At 41.5% G+C, this 24,378-nt stretch overlaps 1 protein-coding gene across 2 annotated transcripts in view; it reads left to right on the plus strand.

Moving 5' to 3' along the window:
- Positions 1-229: 229 nt before the first annotated feature.
- KCNN2 (potassium calcium-activated channel subfamily N member 2) overlaps positions 230-24,378 on the plus strand; it is a 76,673-nt gene continuing 52,524 nt past the window's right edge. Inside the window, exons 1-4 of one of the 2 annotated variants that reach the window (XM_072859146.1) lie at positions 230-449; positions 748-1,871; positions 2,151-2,246; positions 22,932-23,350. In XM_072859146.1, coding sequence (XP_072715247.1) covers positions 428-449; positions 748-1,871; positions 2,151-2,246; positions 22,932-23,350 — 1,661 coding nt within the window. In that variant the 5' untranslated portion in view covers positions 230-427. Of the gene's footprint in view, positions 450-747; positions 1,872-2,150; positions 2,247-22,931; positions 23,351-24,378 lie in introns of those variants that run through there. The other variant, XM_072859147.1, reaches the window with a different exon arrangement.

Below are 24,378 nucleotides of genomic sequence, written 5' to 3' on the forward strand. Positions count from 1 at the left end.
CGCAGCTAGTCAGTGACACCCATCCCGTTTCACGGCAAAGCTCCCGCCGACCCACCGGCGCCGGTCTCCAGCCCCGAAACCACCCCCTGCGGTGTCCCGGGTGGCGTCCTCGCACGCCGGCGGCCGGCTCTCCCTCCTCCAGCTGAAGGAAGGAGCGGCCGAGAGAAATCCGCCCCCCGCCGCCCCTTCGTGGCAGGCCCGAGACGCGCCGGGGAGGGCTCCCCGCAACGCGGCCCGACGGGAGCCCGCGGGGGTCGCGGCCTCTCCCCGTTCCCTCCGGCGGCCCGCGGCGGGCAGGGCGGGCGGCCGCAGGAGGCGCGGGCCCGCCGGGGCGGCGGAGGGGAGCCAGCGCGACGCTGTGTTTTGCAGGGCGGCGGCGGCGGGCGGGAGGCGCCGCTGGACAGCTCCGAAGCGCGGCGCGGCGCCCATGTTCCGGAGACGGCGCAGATGTGAGCGGCGGCGGGGAGCCGGGGAGCCCCGCCGCGGAGGCCCCTTCCTAGCGGGGGCGATCCCGGCAGCGAGCGCGCTCCCCGCCCCCGGGAACCCCCGTGTTTCCGCGGCGCGGGGCTCCCCGCGGCGGGCGGGGCGGGGGCGGGGCGGGGAGGGGCGGGGGGCGAGGGCAGCCCTTACCTGCGGGCGGGAGGCGGGCGGCGGGCGGCGGGATCCCCGCGCGGGGCGGGGCGGGGCGGGGCGGCGGGGGACCCTGCGCCGCCCCCGCCGTCTCACGCCGCGGCCGGTCCCCCCCAGGTGACGTGATGCCCGTTGTTTTGGTCCGCCCGACCAATCGGACGCGGCGGCTGGATTCTACGGGAGCCGGGATGGGCCCTTCGTGGCGGCAGCAGGACTCTCCCCTGCCGACCATAACGCATTGCGCAGGGTGCACCACCGCCCGGTCCTCCTGCGGCTTTAACGGCCCCGGCATGGACGCGCCGCGGCAGTTCCCGGCGGGCTTCGGCCCCGAGCAGCAGCAACAGCAACAGCAGCAGCGCCCGCCGCCGCCGCACTGTCAGCAGCAGCACGGCCAGGACAAGCAGAGCCTCCTCCAGCAGCAGCAGCAGCAGCAGCAGAGCCCATGCCTCCAGTGCAACAACTGCGTCTACTACGGGGCTGCTGCGGCAGCCGCGGGGGATAACCTGCCCCTGCTGCTCCGCGCCTCCTCGCCCCTCTCGGGCGCCTTCCGGACTCACTCCTCGCCGCTGTCCTCCGCCGCCTCCTCCCGGCAGGGCAGCCAGCTGAACGTCAGCGAGCTCACCCCCTCCAGCCATGCCGGCGCGTCCAGGCAGCCTCACCAGTACCCCCAGTACCACCAGTGCCATAACCTGCAGCAGCAGCAGGCAGCCAGCCCCAGCAGCAGTGTCAGCAGCGGCAGCACCCACCACCACCACCACCACCATCACCACCAGCAGCAGCAGCAACAGCGCCGGGAGAGCAACCCCTTCACCGAAATAGCCATGAGCAGCTGCAGGTACAACGGCGGCGTCATGCGGCCGCTCAGCAACCTGAGCTCGTCCCGCAGGAACCTACACGAGCTGGACTCCGAGTCGCAGCCGCTCCAGCCGCCGCTTGCCAGCCCCGCCGCCCCCGGCACCCCCGCCGCCCCGGAGATCGTGGTCTCCAAGCCCGAGCACAACAACTCCAACAACCTGGCGCTCTACGGCCCCGCCGGCCCCGGCCCCGGCCCGGGCGGCGCCAACAACGGCGGGGGCAAGCCCAGCAAGAAGAAGAACCAGAACATCGGCTACAAGCTGGGGCACCGCCGGGCGCTCTTCGAGAAGCGGAAGCGCCTCAGCGACTACGCGCTCATCTTCGGCATGTTTGGCATCGTCGTCATGGTCATCGAGACCGAGCTCTCCTGGGGCGCCTACACCAAGGTACCCGCCGCCTCACGCCCGGCCCGGCTCGGCAGCCGGTCCCACCGCCCCGCGGCCCCGCGGAGGGGCGGCCCCGGCGCCTCAGGGAGCCCGGCGCGGCGGGACTGCTCGTCCCCGGCCCCGGCCCGTCCCCGTCCCGGGGCGCCCCCGCCGCCGGCGCCCGCTCCGTCCCCGGCACCGTGAGGCGGGGCGGCCCTCCCCGGGGCCGGGGGTGGCGGTGGGGCGGGAGCGGCCCCAGCGCCTGGGTCTCTGAGGGACGGCGGTGTCTTTCTCTTGCAGGAGTCGCTGTATTCCCTCGCTCTGAAATGCCTTATTAGCCTGTCCACGATTATCCTGCTCGGGCTCATCATCGTGTACCATGCACGGGAAATCCAGGTAACTTTTCCTTCTGTGGGTCCGTGAGCGTTGTGGCATAGCTGGGGTGGGAGGCCGTTTGTCCGAGCGCGCAGTGGTGGTAAGTACTTGGCACTTCCCGCGCGTTCAGAAAGCAAAAGTGGTCACCGCGCGCCTGCCGAAGTTCGGTGAATGGACCTCAGCCCTGGAGAGAAACACGGCGGCCGTGTACGTGCCAGGAGGCTCTGCCTCCTAGGGACTCTTGCCTGCGGTTATGCTATGGGATCGCTTAGCCTTGAGGTTATAACCCATTTTCTCGGTGACATGCCTGCGGTCATCTGTAGCAGATGTACAGCAACAGTCTCTTATTTCCCAATGACTAAATTTCATGCTGTGCATTTTCTTTTGACGGCAAGGTTAATTATCTTCGCTGTGTAAGGTATGTAATCTTCACTGCGCTGTCTTGGATACGAACATACTCTAGGAGAATGTTTAAGAGGAGGGGGAAGGCTTATATTCGACTTGTTTTATTTAATGCCATACAGCCACGAGGAATGTGACAGAGGAAAACTGTCAAGAAAGGTAGGGCTAAAGGTGGGAGGAATGTAATGATCAAAGCTGTAGAGTAAGACTTACAAATACTGCCACAGGTTCTGTCCGAGGGAGTTAGTTCTCATTTCAGTTGTAATTTTTTTGACCAAGAAATTAAAATTTGGCATTTCCACTCAACTGAAACATACAACAAATAGATTTCAAAGTTTTGAAGGGAAAAATACCTTACTGACAGGTACACCGGTGCTTTTGCTTTTTCAGATTAATTAGAGATACCTTGAGCTACAAGCTGAAATGACAACTTTCAAGGGCAGAGAAGACTTTTCCACTGGTACCAATCAGTAAAACAAAAATAATTAAGAATTGTATAGTACCTTGCTTCTGTGCAAATGAATGCTGTAGTTTCAATGTGAAATGGTACCGTAGTCTCCTACTTAAGGCAATGTTAGAGAAGTATTATGTTACTGAAGACTCTTTGCCGAATTGGATCCTGTTGTGCAGTCCTTGCACATGCAAAACTTCTATTCCTGGCTCAGAACCCTGTTTCTCTGCATTAGAATCAAAGATATTGAAAGCTGTTTAATGATAGTGTACTCAATAAACAAGTGTTCTGGTGAAAGAACATCCTTATAAACTACTGGAGTACTAATTAAGAGGTTTCTTTATCTGTATAAAAATAAGTAAGTGGCACTGCAGTAATGTGGGAGCCTTCTCTGGTGTATCTTCCCACAAGTGGTGCTTGAGGCATGAAGAGCAAAGCTGAAAAAAAGTCTCTGTAAACATTTGAATTACTCTATGCATTTTCCAGAAACTTTAAATAGAAAATTTTATGCAAGATAACCAAATAGTTGTAGGTCCCTCTATACGTTGGCTTATACTAAGTAGTTACTCCAAGACTGGTTTTTTTTCAGGTAAATAGTTACAGATTTTCATTCCATTAGGAGTGTGTTATGGATCAGAAAAAACAATCTTAAAAAAATAAAGTTGTCATTATCTTTTTTGGGTTTTTTTTTTTTGATAGTTTTAAAGAACTTCCTCATGTATACGACTACATGGAAGGAGTATAAAATCGTGTGACTTAATCAAGGTTAATGTAGTTTTCAGTGCTGCCTGACAGTACAGAACACAAGTATACCTGCCTGTAAAACAGCAATACCCTATGTTTTTGTCTGAGAGACACCGAAAATGCCAGTAGTCATGGCAGGGCCTGAAGTGAGCTGCAGCTTCAAGGGGCTCTGTCATTCATCTTGAAAATGAAAAGGAAGTTCTCTTTTTCAAGGACCCTCTTAGAAGGAAAGGGCATAGTACCACCCTTAGCTATTAGGTATCTGGTAGTTTTTTAATTTAGGCACAGTCTGTTTTTGTACACACGCTTGACTTCTAAAAAAATAAGGTGAAGAACACGCAGAGCAAAATTTACGTCCATCTACAGTTGTAAATTTATGTTACACTTGACATCTGAAAACAGGAAGTACCTTTAAAATACTTGGCTTAGGAATGTAAGGAATCTTCTCCAGGCAAAAGAAATTACTGTGTAACTGTGATAATGTAATGGTTTTTAAATAGTCTTTAAAGCTGACTGTTTTCCGAAGGCACACTTGCCTTTAATTCAAGCAAATATGCAGCTATGTGCAAAAGAATGAATCACGTCTGTAGAATCATGCCCACAGATTGTGAGTTGTGTCCTGGAGGACTGTTTCGCACCAGCTATTTGTCAAGCCTGTTCAAGTTTGAACATTCCTTTCTAATTCTTCTCTGAAGTGTAGATAGACTTTACCAGTGGGTATAGTGTAGATAAGCAGGAATTCATTGAGAGAATAAAAATTGTTCTATAGAACAGAAGAAGGACAATGTATTCTGCTTGCGGTGTGGTATGTTTCGTACTCTGGTGGAAGCAAACCAACCTAAACATAAGTAGATTTTATTTCAAAGCATGAGACAAAACATGTTGGGAAATAAAAAGATGACAGTTTAGTAATTATTACTGATGGCAGATTTAGTATTTAGAAATTCCTGGTGACCTAAAATGCCAACAAACAGAAAGCAGCTTTTTTGTTCTTTTCGGTAGTCTGTGACCTTGATTTATTGCTAGGAAGTCTGAACAACCGTGCTGCAAGCAAGGGTGTGGCTGTGCCTAGCAGCATAGCAGGTGACTCTAGTCTTTCCATTAGAATGACCTTGCCCGCATGTTTTGCTTCTAAAACAGTCAGCCAGTCAGTCAAACCAAACTCTAGAGCTTGCCTGTCCCAGACCTGCTGAACATTTTAAGGGAGTTGGAAGTTTATGAAGACTTGTAGGGATTCTTCCCGAGAGCCGAGAGTAATGTGTCGACGTGAGACACGTGAGTTTCCTTTTTCATCGTTTCCCGCGGTTAGACCGCGGTTGATGCGCGGTGGAGGAGCTGGAGCACCTTCAGCCTCTCGGGGGTGGGGGGGTAGGGGCGTTTTCTGCCGCCGCCTGTTCAGCACCGCAGACAGCTCCGCACGGTGCGCACGGTGCGGGGCGGCCCGGCCCGGCCCGGCCCGGCCCGGTGCACCCGCAGCGGCGGGGGAGGCCGCCCGCTGCCGCCCGCTGCCGGCCGCCCCGCCGCCAGGTGAGCTGCCCATTCATGCCGCTGGGCATGTGTCTAGCCTCGCGTTCAACACCTGTTAGCAAAACGGCTTTGTTTCTGAATTCCCTGGAACTTGCTCAGAGCTCTGCGTCTGACAGACCGAAGTCTCCAGAAGGGTGTAGCTGCAGTATTTAGACAAGAATAACTGTATGGGTGCTGTGTAGTCTTGTGAAATACTGGAAATGTTAAGATATTTTCATCAAATAGTTTTTCAGTGATTGCACTGTATCAGTTATTCTGTATAACTTTGAGAATAAAGCAGGAGCTGTTATTAAATTTAATGATGTGAGTTAGTGTTAAGAGTATAAGAAAAGTCAAATGAAACCAGGTGTATTTAAATGACAGTTCATAGCTTACATCATCATTTCCAGAAAGAGGATAGAAATTATAAGCAAGTTTCCTTCATATCCTTCCTCCTCCTCCTAGAAAATAACCCAAAATGAACAACAGTAATGACGTTGAGGATAGTGACAACCCCAAATCTGTGTGTTCTCCTTTCGGTCCATTGTTGTCATGCCTATAATGCTGTTAGAAAGGTCACACTTGGGAGATTATGAAACATGCATTGCTCTCTCTCCAAGCTTGTGTGGTTGTTGATTCAGTTCTTCAGAGCAAGTACCCTGTGCTTGGAAGATCAATGGGAAAAATGTAATTCATTGTTATCCCAGCCTAGAACAGGTATTTCTCTGACTATTACTCCACTTGAGAGTTTGAAGAGGTGGAGGAGGGAAAAGCTAAGAAGATAGCATGATACAGGTATCATAATAATTTTTGATGTATCGGTTATCCACTTCATGTATAAACACTTTGTTACTTAGTACTATTTTACATCATTAAAGCAGCAGCACAGAACATAGTTAAAATTCTAGTTCCTAGGCAACTTATTGTTCCATTCCACATTTCTCTAGCAGAATTTGCTGTTAGATCAATAAATAAAGTGGAATTTAAGAAAGTTTTGGGTGGCAGTTCACATGGTAAAGCTGCAGTTTCTCTACTTTTATTGAAAAATAGACCTCTCTGTCTCTCTCTAGTACTGCTGGAGATAGAAATGCTTTTTAAGTGTGCACTCCTGAAGTACTGCTGGCACTTTCTTATATTACTCAGAGCAAAGAATTAAAATCAAAATTCTCTGAGCTTGCCAGTAAGAGCTCTTTAATGTCTTTTTTTGGGCATTCCGCCATAGCCTGGTATTTCTTGAGAGATGATGGTCACTGGAGGAATATATCCACTGGAGCACTTTTCCTTTGATGCTGGACTGCTTAGTGTATCCCTTCTGTAAATAAACGTTGCCCTACTATTGCCTGTCCTGAATAATAGTAACTTGAGTAATGCTAACCTGTGCTCTACTGGACAGAATCAGAATCTCTTTTCCTTCTCCCTGATACAGATGCTCTCACTCATGCAGAAACATGCAAGTTGTTGGTATTTGGTAGAAGTGAATAGAAATATTCATTTTTTTGTATGTCAGTTGAGATTTTTAACCACTTCTAAAATGTATTGCTAGTTCATACTTAGGTAGAATGCCTGTGGAAAGTCTTGCAAACTCCAAGGTTAAGGTTAAGCCATTGCTTTCACAGCAGAACTTCCCAGGGCTCCAGGGAGAAAGCACCTTCAGTCCCTAGCTGGTTCTGAAGTGGTAGGAGAATAATGTGCTGCTGATGGATTTGGAATGAAACACTTTCAGTCTTCCTTAACTTCACAGAAAGCTATCACAGCTGAGAGCCCACATATCTTGCTGAAGTATCAAGAATCTTTTATTCTTTTCCCTGTTTCTGAAAGCTTGAAGAAATGGAACAGGCAGTATTAGGAAACATCAAAGGATGGTAATAAATACATATCTTGACCTGTTTATTGTGTAAATAAATTCCATAGTGCATGATAGTAATAAACACTGTTTACAGGAGTTTCATTATCTTACTGGCATCAGCGGAAAGTTCTGCAGTAAAAATTTTGCACTCATAAAAAAATGTGAAGTTAAACTCTCTTACAGTTTCCTGTCATAAGAAGTAATGGGTATTCTGCAGGCTAAATTATTTATTCGTTTTTATATATATTATTGTTTTGCCTTCACTGGGGTGGTACAAGTGCATCTCATTAGCTATCTTGTTGGCAATGTGTTGACTGTGTGCTGAGTCTAACTTGCCTTTGCTTAGGTATACTGAAACACCAGGAACTGCACACACAGGCTGTAAAACTTCTGCTGCAGACACAAATGAGTTAGATTAACAGCACAGAGAGCAAGTCTGTTTAATAACAGGTGCAAATCAAGAAATAACCTTTGAGTGATAATTTAAGTCTGATCTAAAGCCCATTGAGAATTAGTGATTATTTTTTTTATATTTATTTTAATAGGCCTTGGATTGAGCAACAACAAAACTCATTGTGTAGCAGTTTTGATCCAGGATACAGTAACTTCATGTGCAAACTCGAAAATTCCCTTCTACTAATCAGGTTTAATGCACATTCCATATGTGTATTAAACGGAAGAAAATAATGTAGGAATCTAAGGACACTGTATCTCTTAAATTAACACTTTAGAGTATTTTTGTGAAAATACTTAGTTTTCGTTCCATTCAGTACGTTTGATAGATTATATCTGTGGAATCTGTTGACCCAGGAGAAGTTACAGATGCCCAGTGTCTACAAAACGCAGCACTGTAATGCATATGGCACAGAAGGCAGCCTAGAAAATCCTTTGATGATGGTCAGCATCCAAAAGGATCTGAGGCCTTTTGCATTGGAGTTACACGTAGAAAATGCCTCTATTTCCAACTGACTCCATTAGAATGTAGGAGGAGGTTGTACCTGATGGTCAGAACACTGAATGGTTGGCCTGGCCATACCTAGGATTCTCTATTCATATGCACCAGTGTTCTGAGCATTTTTTAATGAGGCTGTTAGAAGTTTATCAAGACATAGGAGTGCATAATGAAGTGTGAGAAGGTATGTTATTGCCCCTGTTGGAGGAGAACACTTGTAACTGGAGGTCAGATTCTGAATTTGCATAAATTGTGTAGCTTAGCTGAAATCTACAGAGACGCTGTTGTCTACGATCTCAAAGGCATTCTGCCAGCACATCTTAATGTGAAAGTATTGTACATGTCAGATCCTTCGACTGTGGGGACTTCAGGTCAGAAAATTCTGTCAGGTACTTGACTGCAGCTCTGGTTTGCCTGAGTTTAAGTGAGTGTGCCAAGACTGACAAGTGTAGATGAATGCTCTTGTGGTTCTGGTTTGTATGTGATCTACTAAATGTAGTATTCTGGGCTTTGAGTTTGATTTGAGACATGTTTATGGTCCGTTTTGAGCAGAGATCAGAACAGGTATGGCTGCTGTGTAGGACTTGGGAGAATTAAAAAGCTGTATGGAAACTTGTATGCAACTTCAATCAGCTGTTTTCACCCTTGATTTTCACGATGAAAGTTGTTGTCACACTCCCTTACTAGTGGATGAATTATTGCTCTGAGCCTGTGAAGCTCCTTTTAAGACATAAATTACCCCTAAGAGAAGAGGCTGTAATTGATCTTGTAATTAGCTTTCAGGTAAGCTGGATATATTGGTCATTGTACAAAGTTTCTTTTATTAACTGAAAATAAACTGTAAAGTACGCAGAAAAACAAGTAATTTTGTGGGGAAGTTTCCACAGCTCTGTTCTGTGGAAAAGAAAAAAGTTACACATCATGACAACACAAAAAAAATTAGAACTTAATAACACTTTTTTCATGCCTTTTTTTTAATAACATAAACTATATTACATTGAAAAATGTGAATGGAAAAAGTTCCATTCAAAAAATGTGGTACATGAAATACCTATGTATCACAGTGTATTTTTAATGAGGTTGTGTAAATTGACTTTGTCCCATTATTTTAATGAAAGCTATGTTAAGTAATTTCTTTTCACAGCTGTCAGAATACCAGAAGAGATTGTCATGAGAACATGTTTTACAGCTTAGAAAGAATTCAAGTGTAAAGAGAGTGGTAAAACATGAACATTTTATACTTTAAACTGGTGTATCTGAACCCAGGCCTTTGCAACCAAAAATGTTCAGTTAATATCATACATAAATATTTTATATAATACTGTCTTAATGTAGTTGCTGGGAATCACACATTTGTAACTTACAGATTCATTCAGCTTTTCCCTCTTGAACAGTCCCTGCAATTGTGCTCCTTCATCTGTGTGAAAAGAGTCCTTAATAAACATAGTTTTATACTGACATTTTAAAAACAAAAGGGTGTGAATGTTAGATACTCCATGAAGGAGTGAAGAGGGATGAATTCTGAAGAGGGATGTGTGCATCTTGTAAAGTGCTTCCTTATCTCATTCATTTTGGTGGAGACTGACGAACCTTTCAGAATTAAAACCCTTTTGAGGAAATACTAAACCTTTTCATGACAGATGGAAATACCCCTGTGAATTCCATATAAAGTAAAACCAAAGGGTAGGCCTTAATTGCTACTCCTAGTCTTTTTAAGAGTAATTTGCTCTGGGTTGTTTTTTCTGTAAAGAAACATATTTCTTAAAAGAAAAACTTGCTCTGTTGAAGTGGCACCTTATAAACTTTTATGCCTATTAATACTGTAGAGCTATTCTGATGAATAGTTGTGTTGCTGTGAAAAGCCGAAATCAGAACTCAGTAGTCGGGATGACTATTAAGCAGGTAGTCTTTGTTGCAGCGCTGGGCAGCACTGGGGATCGCTCTGCCACAAGTGCTCCGCCAGGTTAGCACAACACATCAGTTCATATACAGAAAAATCATACATATTCATCAGATTTCCTGAAAAGGGCAGTTTTATGGTGATGAGTTCCCGGAATTCATTTACATAGTCCAAGCATGCGCAGTAAAATTAGGGTTAGGGTCTTTTCACCCTCCCGGTGGTCTTCCATAGTCTTCCTCACGTTGTCCACTAGTTGAACTTTGGGCTTCCTTTGTCCATATGTAGTCATTGAGTTAGCTCCTCAGTCCTTCGGCCTTGGAGTGTTACAAGGGGCTCGATTTAAGCTAGTTCTTCGGTGCTTATCTTTGGCACAATCGTTCTGAGTTCCCGTTATCAGTGATTTAATTAGGAAGCCTAACGAGCTTGCTCAAGGCCTGCTTAGTCCCATCAGGTAAGAAGTCACAGGAAATGTCCCACCATCAACTCTGCTCAGCAGGTAACCAAAACTATCTTTGCAGGGGAAGAGAACAAAAGAGAACAAGGATGCGAGTGAAACTAAAAAAATGCAAGTCTATGTCTTAGTCAGGGATTGTCAGGGATTTAACCCTTTCAGTTGTATGATTGACCAACAGAATTGTTTATTGAATTCTAATTGAATACATACCACGAAGTTACTGAAGACTGCAGGAGCCACGAGGGTCATAAATAGAGAGTTAAAAGGTTGTACAGGTGTAACTCTTAAGTATAGTTTGTCTTGCAAAAGCACTGCTTTCTGGTAAGGATGTGTCTGTGGGAAGGGACCTAGCTTGATAACTGAGTCTGGGTATTCAGAAGAAGGTATCAGGGGCAAAGGAAGAGTTTTTGCTTGTAAAAGAGCATATTTGAAATAAAAAATAATTGAGAAATAAATATGTATGGGCTCATGTCCATAGATTTTATTGTCACCTGTGGGTAAAGAGGTTCCTGAGCTTTCTTACCCGTAGTCTACAATAAATATTGTTGCTTGTAGGATTTTAGAGTGTAGCTGTGTGTCTTCCATAAACAGTTATACATCAGTTTTGTGGCTTGATGGGTAGGTGTAAGTTAGCCTGTAAAGAAGGAAACATATGTATAACAAGCATTTATATTGTAGTTTTCATTGTCAAAGCGGATTACTTGGATGAATCCTCACATTTTCTTCTGTCACTTAAATGATGTTTTTACAAAAGGGAATGCTGAGACCAAGAGTTCAAGTGCTGTGGAAGTAATCTGGGGAAGGCTTCGTAACTACATTTGAAGCTCAGGCTTGCCTATCTGGAAGTCTTATGCTCAGATCAGTCATTTGTCACGAAAATAAGACACTGTTGTTGCCACCCAGCTATGCCTATAATTTTCAAGAACAGCCTGCTTTAGCGGATGTCCCAAACACTGCAGTGTAAAATGAATGCAGTGCTCCACAGTATGTCCTTATGAGATACTGTTGGGAATCTTTATGAAGCATTTTATTCCTATTACAATTGTTTATTCCAACTTTTATAGCACTGCAACTTTTGTAGCATTACTGCAGGTGTATGCAGACATTCACACCTGCCCTGCCCCTGGCTTCTGACACTCATGTCTTTCACTAGAATAATGCATTATGAAGCAATGCTTCATCTTCAGTCTCTTAACAAAACAAAGATTCATCCCAGGTGGTGAATGGTATTTCTTGTTTTGTGATGGTTGTTATGCTTTTAAGAATAAGATCTGTTGCAGCCAGGGAATGAGGCATGTCTTTAACTAAAAGTAAAAATTGCACAGTAGCTTTGATTCAGTCTACCAATGCATCCATAAAATATGAATGCATAGGACTCTGATTTCAGTTTGGGAAACTGGAGGAAGACTGGATGTTTAGGTGTGGCTAGGCAGTACAAAATAAATTGTTTCCTACCTGAAACAAATAATAAATATGACTAGCAATAACGGTCACTCAGCATTCGCTGATAGCACCTAGGTTTAATGAAGTTTTCGTCAAAAGTATTCTCACTGCATTTCTGATACAACATTAGTTACCATTTTTACACCAGTCATGCACATTTAAGGTGTGTTTTGACTTGAGAGGAGAATCTGTATTTGTGAGTATCTAAATTAGTGGGATCTTTAGAGCCTTTCAATTTAGAGCATCCTCATTATATGCTAAGGATTTGATCCTTAACACCTTTGTCATTGTTAAAATATCTTTTCCAGAAGACTTGAAAACTCTTGAACAGACGTGGATTTATGAATAAGATAAGGATGCTCTTTACCCACTTCTTTGCCCATGGAGCTGCTCTCTGCTGTAGCTGTAAAATTCAGTTTTGACTGTGCAGCTACTACACCTGGATTGTAGTGGGTTCCTTTGATTGTAGATTCCTTTGTAGGATACTGCCCAAGAGTTGGTTTTGGGCTCTGCATAAGGAATGGGCTGATACAGGGGAAATTCTCGTCCATCCAAATTCCAGTATAGCTGAAAAGGTACCCCAGAACAGCTACTACTGAACACAGTCCTCATCTGAATGGTGTCATGGGTAACGTAGCTTCACACTAAGCCCACCCTCTCCTTTTGTTCTGATTCAGGTTTGGGCTTCATGGTAAAAGCCAATAAATTGCATTCTGTTGTGACTTCTGCAGTGTGACAGTTTAGAATAACTAAATCCTTATGTGGTGGGATAGACCAGTGCTGGACCTGATGTATTGCCAGTTCAGCTTCCATATAGTTTTAAGATAGTTTAATGGCAAAATGTGTGAAAAACAAAATTGGTAGAAGACCACCCATGGCCAGTCTGCTTTCCAGATTTGGTTGTCAGATAGGAAAATGTTTGGTTCTCCATCTTTATGTGCAGCCATATATGAATAGACATTTTTCTACCTCCCAACAACAGAATGGGATGCAGCAGAGCCAGATGAGAAATTTAGCAGTGTGGCTGTAAGCTGGCAGACCATTCTTTTCGCCTGCCATTTGGCACTTGGAATGAAAATAAAAAAGATGAACAGTTTTTTTATATCCAGCCTGTGATCAGAGATGTCAGCTCATCCAAAATTAATAATTCTTACATTTCGCCTGTGACTTTTGTATGTATGTTGTGGCTGGTGTCATCCTGTGTTAACTGCTGGACATGAGACCTTGCTGCCATGGACTGTCCTGTTGAGCATAATGGTTGTGAAAATAAACCTTTCTGAAACATTTTGAATAGCAGTTTTATGTTTAAACTGTGGAAGATAATGGGGTTGGCAGCATTCAGTGCAAACTTGTTTCATGTATTTGGTTTGCAGACTTCCTGAAAAAACAGTAGCTTTGAAGACAGAGCATCTTTTACCTGAGAGAGCTGCTGTAAACTAGACAAATTTGATGAAGCTGTAACATTCAAATAATTAATGGGGCAGTAACAAGAACTGTGTATGCTAAGAGGTGTTTGACAGAATATGCTGGGATTTGAGTTTTTTGGGAGTTTTTCTGGGGTTTTTTTGAGGAAGCAGCTGCAGTCGTAGTTAGTAGTGATCAAGTAAAACAGTATTTTACCGATAAAGAAATACAGGTAAATACCTGTAAAGAAACTTGTGTCTGTGTTTTGCCTGATGTTGAAAGTTGCCACCCTTAAAGATATTTTAACTTAATCTTTGAAGCAGTTTGAAGACTGCATCTGCTATATGATTTAGCCAGAAGCCCACTTTAGGCCTTCAGGAGTAACAGGTACTAACTAAATAGCTGCTCTATTGCTGCTCCCTCCCAGTTTTACTTGCCAGGGTGAACTACAGAGGCAGTTCTTCCAGGAATGCCTCTATACACATAGGATTAGTGCTTGACTATGTTTGTTAGGCTTTTTAAATACACAAGTACAGCTAACTCCATTCTGCTTTTCCTGATGCCCAATTCTTAGTTTCTCTTATTTAAGAGGTCATTCTTTTAGGTCATATGCTTAAATACTTAGATTTTGCATTTCTGTATTTGGAGTTATTTTAAATATATACTTAAATGAAGTTCCCAGTTTAACTGTGTTTCTGAGACAGTAGAACACTACAGGGACTTTATAATTCCTGTGGTGCTGATGTGTATTCACCCATTGTCAGTTAAATAAAAATTTACCCAGTTTAAAAACAAACATGCAAACTTTCCCAAATGCCTGAAGCATTTGTGTCATAAGTAAACGCTAAAGGAGGAACTGAGAAGACAGATTCTTGTGTATATGATGTGTTGGTACCAGTTATTCCTTAAAAACAAGTTCCTAAGTTTAGAGTCACTGGTGTACTCCTTTGGCAGAATGAATGAGTTAGCTCATTTTATCAAGCTTCAGATTCGGTGTTTCTTTCTTTAACTTCTGTCTCCCCTATTCACTGGCAAAAATACTGCCAATTTCTTCAGAAAATACATCCTTTTTTTAATTGGTTCCATTTCTCCTAGGAGTAATGAAGCTGATCATCCCTGAAGAGAGTGAGGCTTCTCTCGCATTGGGAACAGTGGCAGATGGCAGCTGTTTTGGGAGGTGGCATTTTTTCATGCAGTGATCTGTAGAACAAATTATTTTTAGTACTGAATGAAGAAAGAAAAATCGTAAATGAAGAATCGTAAAATAATAATTTTAAATTAACAACATAAAAATATTGAAATGTAGATGGTTCTCCCCAGTGAGTTTTGCTTCTGCAAGAAGATTGTAGAATCAGAGTTACTCTATTTCTGAGGTACTGGAAATGGGGAAAAGTATAACACAGACCACTAGGTTTCTTAAAAAATGCGTTCTAAAAATTAGTTACGTAAAATAGCACAGTTATTTTGTGGGGAGGTGTGCTGTGTTCTTCTTATATGAAGTTTTGGAATTACTCCTTCAGTGCAAAACTAAATTCATCCCTAACTTTGAAATCAGTATTTCCATCCCTGTACTGCCAAGATCAGTGTAGTAGTTGTAGCAGACCTAAAAGACCAGATGAAGTTTTTAAAGAGATTTGTTGTTGTTGTTGTTTTGGGATTATTTTATTAGCATGGTAGTTTGTTCAGTGTGGTCATTTGCTTATATTTGTGAAAGTGCAAAGGGAAACTAAGCAATTCATTCACTATTTCTCTGCAGCTTTCCCTTTTAGGTGTAGTAAAGCTGCCATAGCTCATGTCCTGCTGCACTCTCTTAGCAGGGAGAGTGAGCCGGAGCAGGCCAGCAAAAGCAGGGGGTAGTGTGGAGTGGTGGCTGATGGAAGCTGAGTTCTGAACAAGTTGTGGTGTGCTTAGGTTAGGTTAGGCTAGGCTAGGTTAGGTTAGGTGCTGAAATGTTTTCTAAGGGCTGTCTACATCTGAATAACCTTGCTGAGTCCTTAAGTTCTTGGGGAAGAAAGCTGTGGTTGAAAACTATGTATTCTCTTTCCAAACTTTTTCACTCCATCTGTCAATTGTAGGAAGCTGCTATTCCGGATTGCTCTGGGTCACCCAGTGTATTCTCTAGTTAATACATCTGTTATGTAGTAACATATATATTAATTTTATTGTCTTCGTTATTTCTTCCCTGCTTTTTAAATAACAGAATAATCAATAGTATAAAACAAGATTCATGCTGTTTTAGTGAACTGGTCCCATTTTCCCGTTTTGCACGTTTATGCAGGAGACCTATCTCAACTGTTCCTTCTGTGTTACTCTTCTTGTGCCTAAGCAATATTCGGAGCTTTAAGTCATGCTCCTTCTGTATCTGCTTGGAGAACATTTTTGACTGTCAGCCACAGTCACAAGAGCTTTTGGGAACTGCCAGTGCTGGATGGAAGCCTTCTACATGTGGTAACTTAAGGAGCTTATTCTCATTGTATTTTCAGCAGCTGGAGAGGGTGGGATCTGAAACTTTGGTGTAACAAAATAGCTGTTAAAATAAGAATATTGTTAAAATTAAGAAATACCTGTCATGGACATTGACTTTGTAGAAACTCCTCATTCAGTCAGTTTAAGTCAGTCACTTACTGGTGGGTCTACTGTGTATCTGAAATGAATATGGTAACCCTGAGTGGTGGACTTTTATTTCTGGACCTCTGATTTGGTTCAAAGGTTCATAAAAATTCATATAACTAAATATCTTCCTGTTGGCTGTAGATCGGAGGAAGCTGAACTGTGATTGTTCCAGCAAGAGTCCAAACTAAATTAAATTAGGAGATTGCTTTGTGAAATATCTTTTTAATAAAGAAAGTGAAAAAATATTTTGTTTTGATAATAATATTTTTTTTAAATCAGCCCTTTCTATTAATAAGAAGTTCATTATCTAATTCTTTTCATTTTCTTATATATTTATAAGCTTGTGATGATTTCTTAGTTCAGTGCATAATCATGCTTTTCTCACAGAGTTCTTCATAGCATTAGGAAAGAAATCTTGGTATCTTGGAATGTCCTTTTTTTCCCTTTGTAGTCCTTGGATTTCAATTCTTAACACTATTACCTGCATAGAAAGTTACTGGGTAGAAGAAATGTCATTTTTAGGAGCATCTCACCTTCTTTGGGTCCTTGGAGCACATACATGTATATGGAGAGACCTATATGAAAAGAAATTATGTATGTCCCAGCAATTGCTGAGTGGTATAATGGTGTTTTGGTAGGCAGACAGGGGGTTAAGCTATTTCACAGTTGTTTGAGATGAACGATAGAGCTGAAAGTCTGGCCAGTACCATTTAAAAATATTGAGCAATGCCTCTGAGTATCCTTGGAGAGAGAAAGCTGAAAAGAATACTGTCAGTATGTGATTTAAAACAGAAGAGAGATATAGGTAGGTGGAATTTAACTTTGTGTGCTTAGGCAGAATTTAACCCTGTGTTAGTTTATGTAATCATAAATGTCCTTTCTTTGTAAAAAATCTCATGGAGTATTTGGAGTAGGGTTTTTATAGTGATCTGAGGGACAGAGGTTAAACAATGCTCTTATGAGGTTTGTCTATGTCTTTTTTTAACACATCTGGTTTTGAAATGGCTGTGGTTATGTGTGGCCTGTCAGAGTAACTAAGTTGTATTATTCAGATGCATTTTAATGTGAAGTTTTTGATGCTGCACTTCTGAAAATATGGTTCACAAAGACTATAAACGGTCTGAGCCTCTTTTACGCATCCCTTCTTGAGATGGCAAGGTTAAGCACAGTTTTTGAGAGAAGTATTTGAGCCTGCTTAGCCACTGGCAGACGATAACATGAAGTTTTCTTTACATGCGTTGATGTACACAGTGTTTATAGCAAAATATCAATAACTATGAAAATCTTATTTTGCACAGAGATGCAAAATTTAAATAAATATACTATGCAAATAATAGTTTTTGTGCTGAAGCTAAGTACCAGACTTTTACAATCCTCTGTTTAAACTGACGTTTTTATAATTGGTGGGGTGGGGGTGTATGCATGTATACATGTATAAGTGATAGAGCAGTCCAGCTTCCCCATTTGAATGACTTAAGCATGTTTCATTCAGTAGATAGCTACACACAAGACCTTGTAGATCAATTTCTAATGACCTACTAGAAAGTTTGGTTTTAACTCTGGATGTGGGAAACATTCTGGAAAATAAAAGATGGTCAAGGCCTCATGTACTTTTGTGAAAAACATATTCTTTGCCTTCTGTGCTTTGCATGCAGAAGGTGTTTGATGCCTCATGACTTTATGTACAACTTGAACCCACTAATGTCTCTGCTCTGTGGCGTTGTATTTAGGATGAGGAATACAGCAGCCTTCAGGAACTCCTGCAGGCTCTCCAAGGTCAAGGACAGGCCTTTAGATAGCTTACAGACCATTTGATTATAAGTCTTCTATTGATGGAAGAAGGTCTTTTTCATCCCCTAGTTAGGGGGAACTGTGATAAAGGCTTGAGATGTCTATCTCCCAGCACCATATGGTTTTAAATAATTTGTACTTAATGGGGTGCTCTGGAGCAATAACTGGGCTGTTTGGAGTAGTGAGACAAAAGCAGTATCTTCTATTTCCTTCTTCTCGAAGTACCATAATGGTCTTTTTGGTTGTATAAATGATGTTTTGGGGACTACAAACTATAGAAAAATGTCTGATCAAAAACTTTGGTAAATCAGCAGCCCCAGAGGCTATATTTTGCTACTCTGAATCATAGTCCCATCATTTTTTCTTATAAGGTTTAAGTGACTCCAGTATTTAACCATTTTAAATTCGGATTTTTAAATTAAATAGTTGCAATAATGTGTTTGTGAGTACAGTTGATTCCCCTTCTGCAAGGAATACTTGCAGGCGTACAGCTGATGCTACTTTATCACTGTTTATTGCTTCCTTTTTACTCCTGTGTTAACATATCTCCACAGTATTACAGCAGGGTAATGATACAGTTTTCAGATTTGTTCTTATACCTGGATTGTAAAGGCATTTTTAGAAAATGGCTAGTTTCCTTGTTCTTTGCGTTCACCAACATCTTCTGATAGTCTGCTATGAATCTGTTTTGATATACTAATGATTTACAAAATTAACTTCTGTCCTTTTGTTTTAAGTAGCTTCAGGGAGTCTCTGATCTAAGTTGTCATTATGTGCAATCTGTCTACTTTGAATGTCTTTCTCTTTTTCTCATCTGGTGTTACATGAATTTAACAAAGTGTTATGTAAATATATACATACTTATATAAATATCTATCGTATGATATTTATTATGTTTTTACTGTGTGGCATTACAATTATCAAGTTTATTTGAAGTTAAAGATTGATTTATGTCTTACTTTTACATACAACATGCTGGAAATACATTACATAATTTCAGGTGAAAATAACTTTATAATTTTTCTTATAGAGTGCAGACTTAGTAAAGATATATGAGAGTTCTGCATTTGAAGAACCTTGCAGAACACTGATGAAGTACTTGCGTTAGATTTCAACACTGAATAATTAGAAGAAATCTGAAAGCTATAAACAGGCATAACATCTTTGACCTTGACTGGAGTTTGGCCTTCTCTGTGGAGTGCAGGACTGAATTCTATAGGAAGAGTTTGCTCACTCTTTTATTATGTTCTCTTTTTATTGCTAGCATCATTCTTCATTCAAATGGGGTGTAATATCTTGAAATTAATGCATGGTTATTATAACAAGATTGACTGAAAGCAGCTGAGAGGGTGTATATGTACCCTTTAAATTGTGCTGTTCAGCTGTTCTTTCTCTTCTTCATTCATTTACCTTCCTCGCTTTCTGGGTAGGAAATGTACCCAGCCAAGCACGCAGACACGCACAAATACCTCTGTATCTTCCAAATTAAAAGTGAAAGTTGCATTTAGTAGATTGCATAATTGCAAGTATATAAAGTGTACATGAAATCCTATACTGATTTCTGTGTCATTTCGGTATGTCCCAATTTAATTGTTATTCACAGCCTGTTTTAGAAGCCCATATTTGTTCCAGAGTGTTTGATATCCATCATAGTTAGAGACACAGAATTGTAAGGACATTTTCCTCATAAATATTATTTTGAAATATTAATATTTTTATGAAGTAGGAGTGTTTGTACTGGATCTGTGGTCCTTTGTGGCGTCTGGTGTGTTCTATGTTCCGTGTTTTCAGCTCCTAAATCTCATTATATGAGAGCTGAAGATATTATCATTGTAAAATATTATTTTCCTTAGAAGAAATAGGCACAGCTGAGGTCAAGGGAAGTTGATAGGGATCTTCTGTGTCTGCAAACATAACCTGTTCCACTGAGCACTATGGAGAAACTTTTTTTTCTTTGTAGCATGTTAAGATTTCTTCTGCTGAAGAAATAGGTGAATATGTTATCAGGTATGTATTCCATAACAGCATCTTAAAGTTTTTTAAAAACTCAGTGATTAAATAACATTTTCTTCTATGAAAATTGTAAGATCAAATTTTAATGCCTAAGTTTAACTCAACATTCTTCTAGTCTCACCTTTTAAATTGAAAATCAGCTCTTAAGGTATCATTTTTCTTGAATTGCCTTTCTGCATATAGAATTCTTTTTGAAATCTGTGAAGATGATAGGTAAAAAGGGAGAACAAAAGACCATTGCTTTTTTCAGCAGATTTTGCAACTTTAAAAGAAATTTTAAAACACTGCCAGTATGTATTTGATATGTATTTGGGAATTGAAATAACTCTGTTGTTAATTTATTCCTTTATTCGGAAACCCACACAGCATTTGAAAGATTTGATATTATCTATCTCTCTTTCAGTCAAGCTGGTTACTACTATTCATCTGTATTCTGGGTGTTCTAAATACCTGGACCTCTTCATAACTGATATACCTCTTCTGTGATCTGGCTGACAGCACTTACAGGCTAATCATAAGAATCAAATGCACTTGATCCTTACTGTACTTTGAAAGTTTGGCCCTTCATACCAAATAGGGCATTTGCAAAGTGCAGACCAGCACTCATTTGGTAATACATGCATGCATACATACATAAATTGGCCTTTGAGTATTAATTCGCATATCTAGTATGTGAAGCTTGCAGAATGACCACAGGTAAAAGAAAATGTATGTGCTCATGTTGCATAAATTGAATTCACTAGGTATGTTTCTTAATTCAACACTATTTGTGTTTCTTTGTCTTTAATAGTATTGCAGTGGAAGTAAGAACTATACGTAAGTGTAGTTGGCCAGCTTGACCTTGGCCAGCTGCCAGACGCCCACACAGCTGCTCTCTCACTCTCCTTCCTCAACAGGACAAGGAGAGAAAATGAGATGAAAAAGTTTGTGGGTTCAGATAAGATGGGGAGATCCCTTACCAGTTACTGGGGAAAAAATAATTTAATTTATTGCCAGTTAAAAGTTGAGTAGGATGGTGAGAAACAAAGACAAAACTAAGACACCTTGCCCTTCCCCCCTCTTTCCAGGCTCAACATCTCGCCTTCATTCCCAGCTCCTCTGTCTGTCTTCTCCCACATGAGTGGCGTAGAGGATATGGGGAATGGGAGTCTGTCCATGACAGTCCCTCTCTGCTGCTCCTTCCTCCTCACACTTTTCCACTGCTCCAGTGTGAGTCCTCTCCATGGTCTGCAGCCCTTTAGGCTACACCTGCTCCAGCGTGGGTCCTCCATGGGCATTAGTTCTTATAAGGAGAATCTGCTCCAGCGTGGGCTCTCTGCAGGTGGCAGTTCCTTCAGGAAATATCCACCTTGCTCTGGTACAGGGTCCTCTATGGGCTGCAGTGTAGGTATGTGCTCCAGCATGGTCCTCTCCGTGGGCTTCAGGGAAATACCTGCTTCACCATGGTCCTCTCCATGGGCTGCCAGGAAATCTCTGTTCCAGTGCCTGGAGCACCTCCTCCCCCTTCTTATTCTCTGACCTTAGCATTTCCAGGGTTGTTTCTCACACTTTTTTCCCTCACTCCTCACTGCCTGGGCAGCATTTTGCCCTTTCTTAAATACGCTTTCAAAGAAGCACCACCAGCTTCACTGATAAGTTCAGCTAGCTATGTCCTGCAGTGGGTCCATGGCAGAGCAGCTCTTGACCTACCTCTTCTTGCAGACACCACCACTGCAGCCCCCCCGGTACCAAAGCCTTGTCACTGACACCCAATACAATAAGATGGAGGGAAAGAACATAAAAGGATGAAAAACAGGTCCATGAATACAGAAATTTGTTCGTTTTGTTTCTTACTATGGTTAACTTCTTTGTTTCTTTTAGTATCAGTTCAACTACAATAAAGTTAATTTGTGGTTATCACTTTCCTAAACAAATGACTGGAGCAATTTTCTGAAAGACAAACTGAATGTATTGGGAGGAGGATATAGAGTGTGTTTTTGATCTCTAAAAACATATACAGAGAGATCAGGCTTGTGTTTCTGAACTCTTGAAAGATGGAAAGGGGCAAAGAGCAGTGCAGATGAGTAATTGTTTTTTTGGCTGTGTATGTGGTCTGTAGCGTGCTGAAAATACACTTCTTACATTAAGGAGGGCATTCTTTGTATACTTTTCCTTCTCACCTATTGAATTACTTACACAGTTTTGTATAATCTAATTTTTAAAATCCTGCAAAAGTATTTTTATTTCCTCTTACCTATTTACTGAACAGCCTTGTTTAGATTTGGACTATAGTTGAAGTGATAAGAAGATCTTCTCCTGTCACTGAGATTGTATCATCTTTGTCATGGGTTATGTTCCTTTTTGAAAAGTTGCCTATTTGCAACTACTTGCACACCGCTGCTCTCTACTAGTGACAAATGCTGTTTGATTAAGTATTTATTTAGTAAATCATCAGGAACAACATTTACTAAACAGTGTGAGATATTTCAGTATCTTTGTTCTTGGGTGGCAAATTAAAGGCCTTGATTGTGCAAGAACCAACATGTGCATTTAATTTTCAGCTACTAGTAGACATCACCTCACTGCTTGGGCTACTCTAATATTTTCTGGCTTTTTCTTTTCAGATTTCCACCATGAGATGTCTTATTGAGTCTTTGTGCAGTTTTTCATGTAGTTTTGCATCCTACATTGTCTGTATTGGGGCCTGAAGCTTGAAGAAAGCTTGGATAGTTCTACAGAAGCTATAATATCACCCTGCCTGAAGCATGGATCTGCTCTAGGGCAGGTTTAGAAAGTATTTTTAATATGTAATTTAGGTATCCATTCTGAAAACACTGTCTTAAATTTTTCTCAATTTTATGAAGTTAGAGTAAGCAATTGATTTTGAAGGGACAAGGCTTAATTGTCCCAGAGTTTTGTTTTATCAGAAATGACAATTAAAGAAAATATGAGGAATTCTTAGTAAATAATATGTGAAAATTCAGTTTCATGTACAGTTTTAAAAATAGCGCAGGAGAAAATTCTTTTTGTCTTAACCAGAGTTATGTTTCACTTCATAGTGATGTAATAATGTCACTTTCTGAAATGGCATATTTATTTTCTTTTTAGTGGTCATTGGCAGCTCTGAAAACTATGGTATTTTAAAATGGAATTATAACAAGGTTTGTTAATGATGTACTAAAGTTAACCTTATATTTTATTATTTCAGTTGTTCATGGTGGACAATGGAGCAGATGACTGGAGAATAGCCATGACTTATGAGCGTATTTTCTTTATCTGCTTGGAAATACTGGTGTGTGCTATACATCCCATACCTGGGAACTATACATTCACATGGACAGCCCGGCTCGCCTTTTCTTACGCTCCATCCACAACAACAGCTGATGTGGATATTATTTTATCTATACCAATGTTCTTAAGACTATATCTCATTGCCAGAGTTATGCTTTTGCATAGCAAACTTTTCACTGATGCCTCATCTAGAAGCATTGGAGCATTAAATAAGATAAACTTCAATACCCGTTTTGTTATGAAGACTCTAATGACAATATGTCCAGGAACTGTACTGTTGGTTTTTAGTATCTCATTATGGATAATTGCTGCATGGACTGTCCGAGCTTGTGAAAGGTAAGGTTGTTCTGTTTGTTTAGTTCTTTCTGTCTGTCTTTCTATTTTTCTCTCTTGTTTTGCCTCTTCAGTTTTGGATTCAGGGGACCTAAACATTTAATGGAACGAAGCTTCCAGGTCCTTGATATTTTGAGTGTTGATTGGGTTGTATTCTGTGTCACAGATTATCAGGAATGCTTTGCCCTTTAATCTGAAGGAATTCTGCAGAGGGGTTTGTGGCACGCTGTTTAGTGTAGCGTTGCCATTTGATTTCAATGTCTTGATATAACTTTAGGTATGTTTGCTAAAACACAGTGGACAGATACCGTAAAATGTCTTTAAGAGTAGTTGTTGATATTCTGCATTTATATCAGCTTTCATTTATTTTGTCTGTAAGTTAAATTTATTGAGGATAAGGTAGATAAAAAGGCCATGTAAAATTCCAGTGGAAAATGTTTGGGTTTTTTAATTTGAGTTTTGTTGTCCTGTAAAAAAAAAAGGAAGTGCAAAATACTGTTGGGGAGTTGGCAAGATCAAAAAAGGGGAACAGGCAGGACAATTACAGTAATAACTCTTTTTTCTTCCCCTAAAAATCAGAAAAACTGCATTTGAGAGGCAGACTTTCATTCATTTCAGCTAGTTTTCCAACCTCCCCATCCCACAGACTTCACTGTAAGTGCAGAATAAATGGCTATCAGTGCTGACAGCATGAAACAGAATTTCTCAAATATAGCTTTAACAAAAAAGAAATGAGCTTCTGATTGGATAGGATTGCTTAGGAATATAAGATAGGTTAACTCTAAGGAGACAATTAGGATGATTCTCTAGGAAAGATTTAATGCCTGGCACAGCTCTTAGATCCTGGAATGAATTTCTCCTTACTTAATTAAGCTGGAAGAGCTTCAAGATATTTAAGGCATTTCTGCTGCTGTTTGTTGACCATTTTGTTTTTCCTCTTCCTTTCCATGTCTGCCCATTTTAGAAGCAGTTTAGGGGAGTTATTTGTGACAGCTAGCTGATTTAAATCAGCAGTTAAATTGCACACCAAC

Source organism: Ciconia boyciana, chromosome 4, assembly GCF_034638445.1.
Source record: "Ciconia boyciana chromosome 4, ASM3463844v1, whole genome shotgun sequence".
NCBI classification, from domain to species: domain Eukaryota; kingdom Metazoa; phylum Chordata; class Aves; order Ciconiiformes; family Ciconiidae; genus Ciconia; species Ciconia boyciana.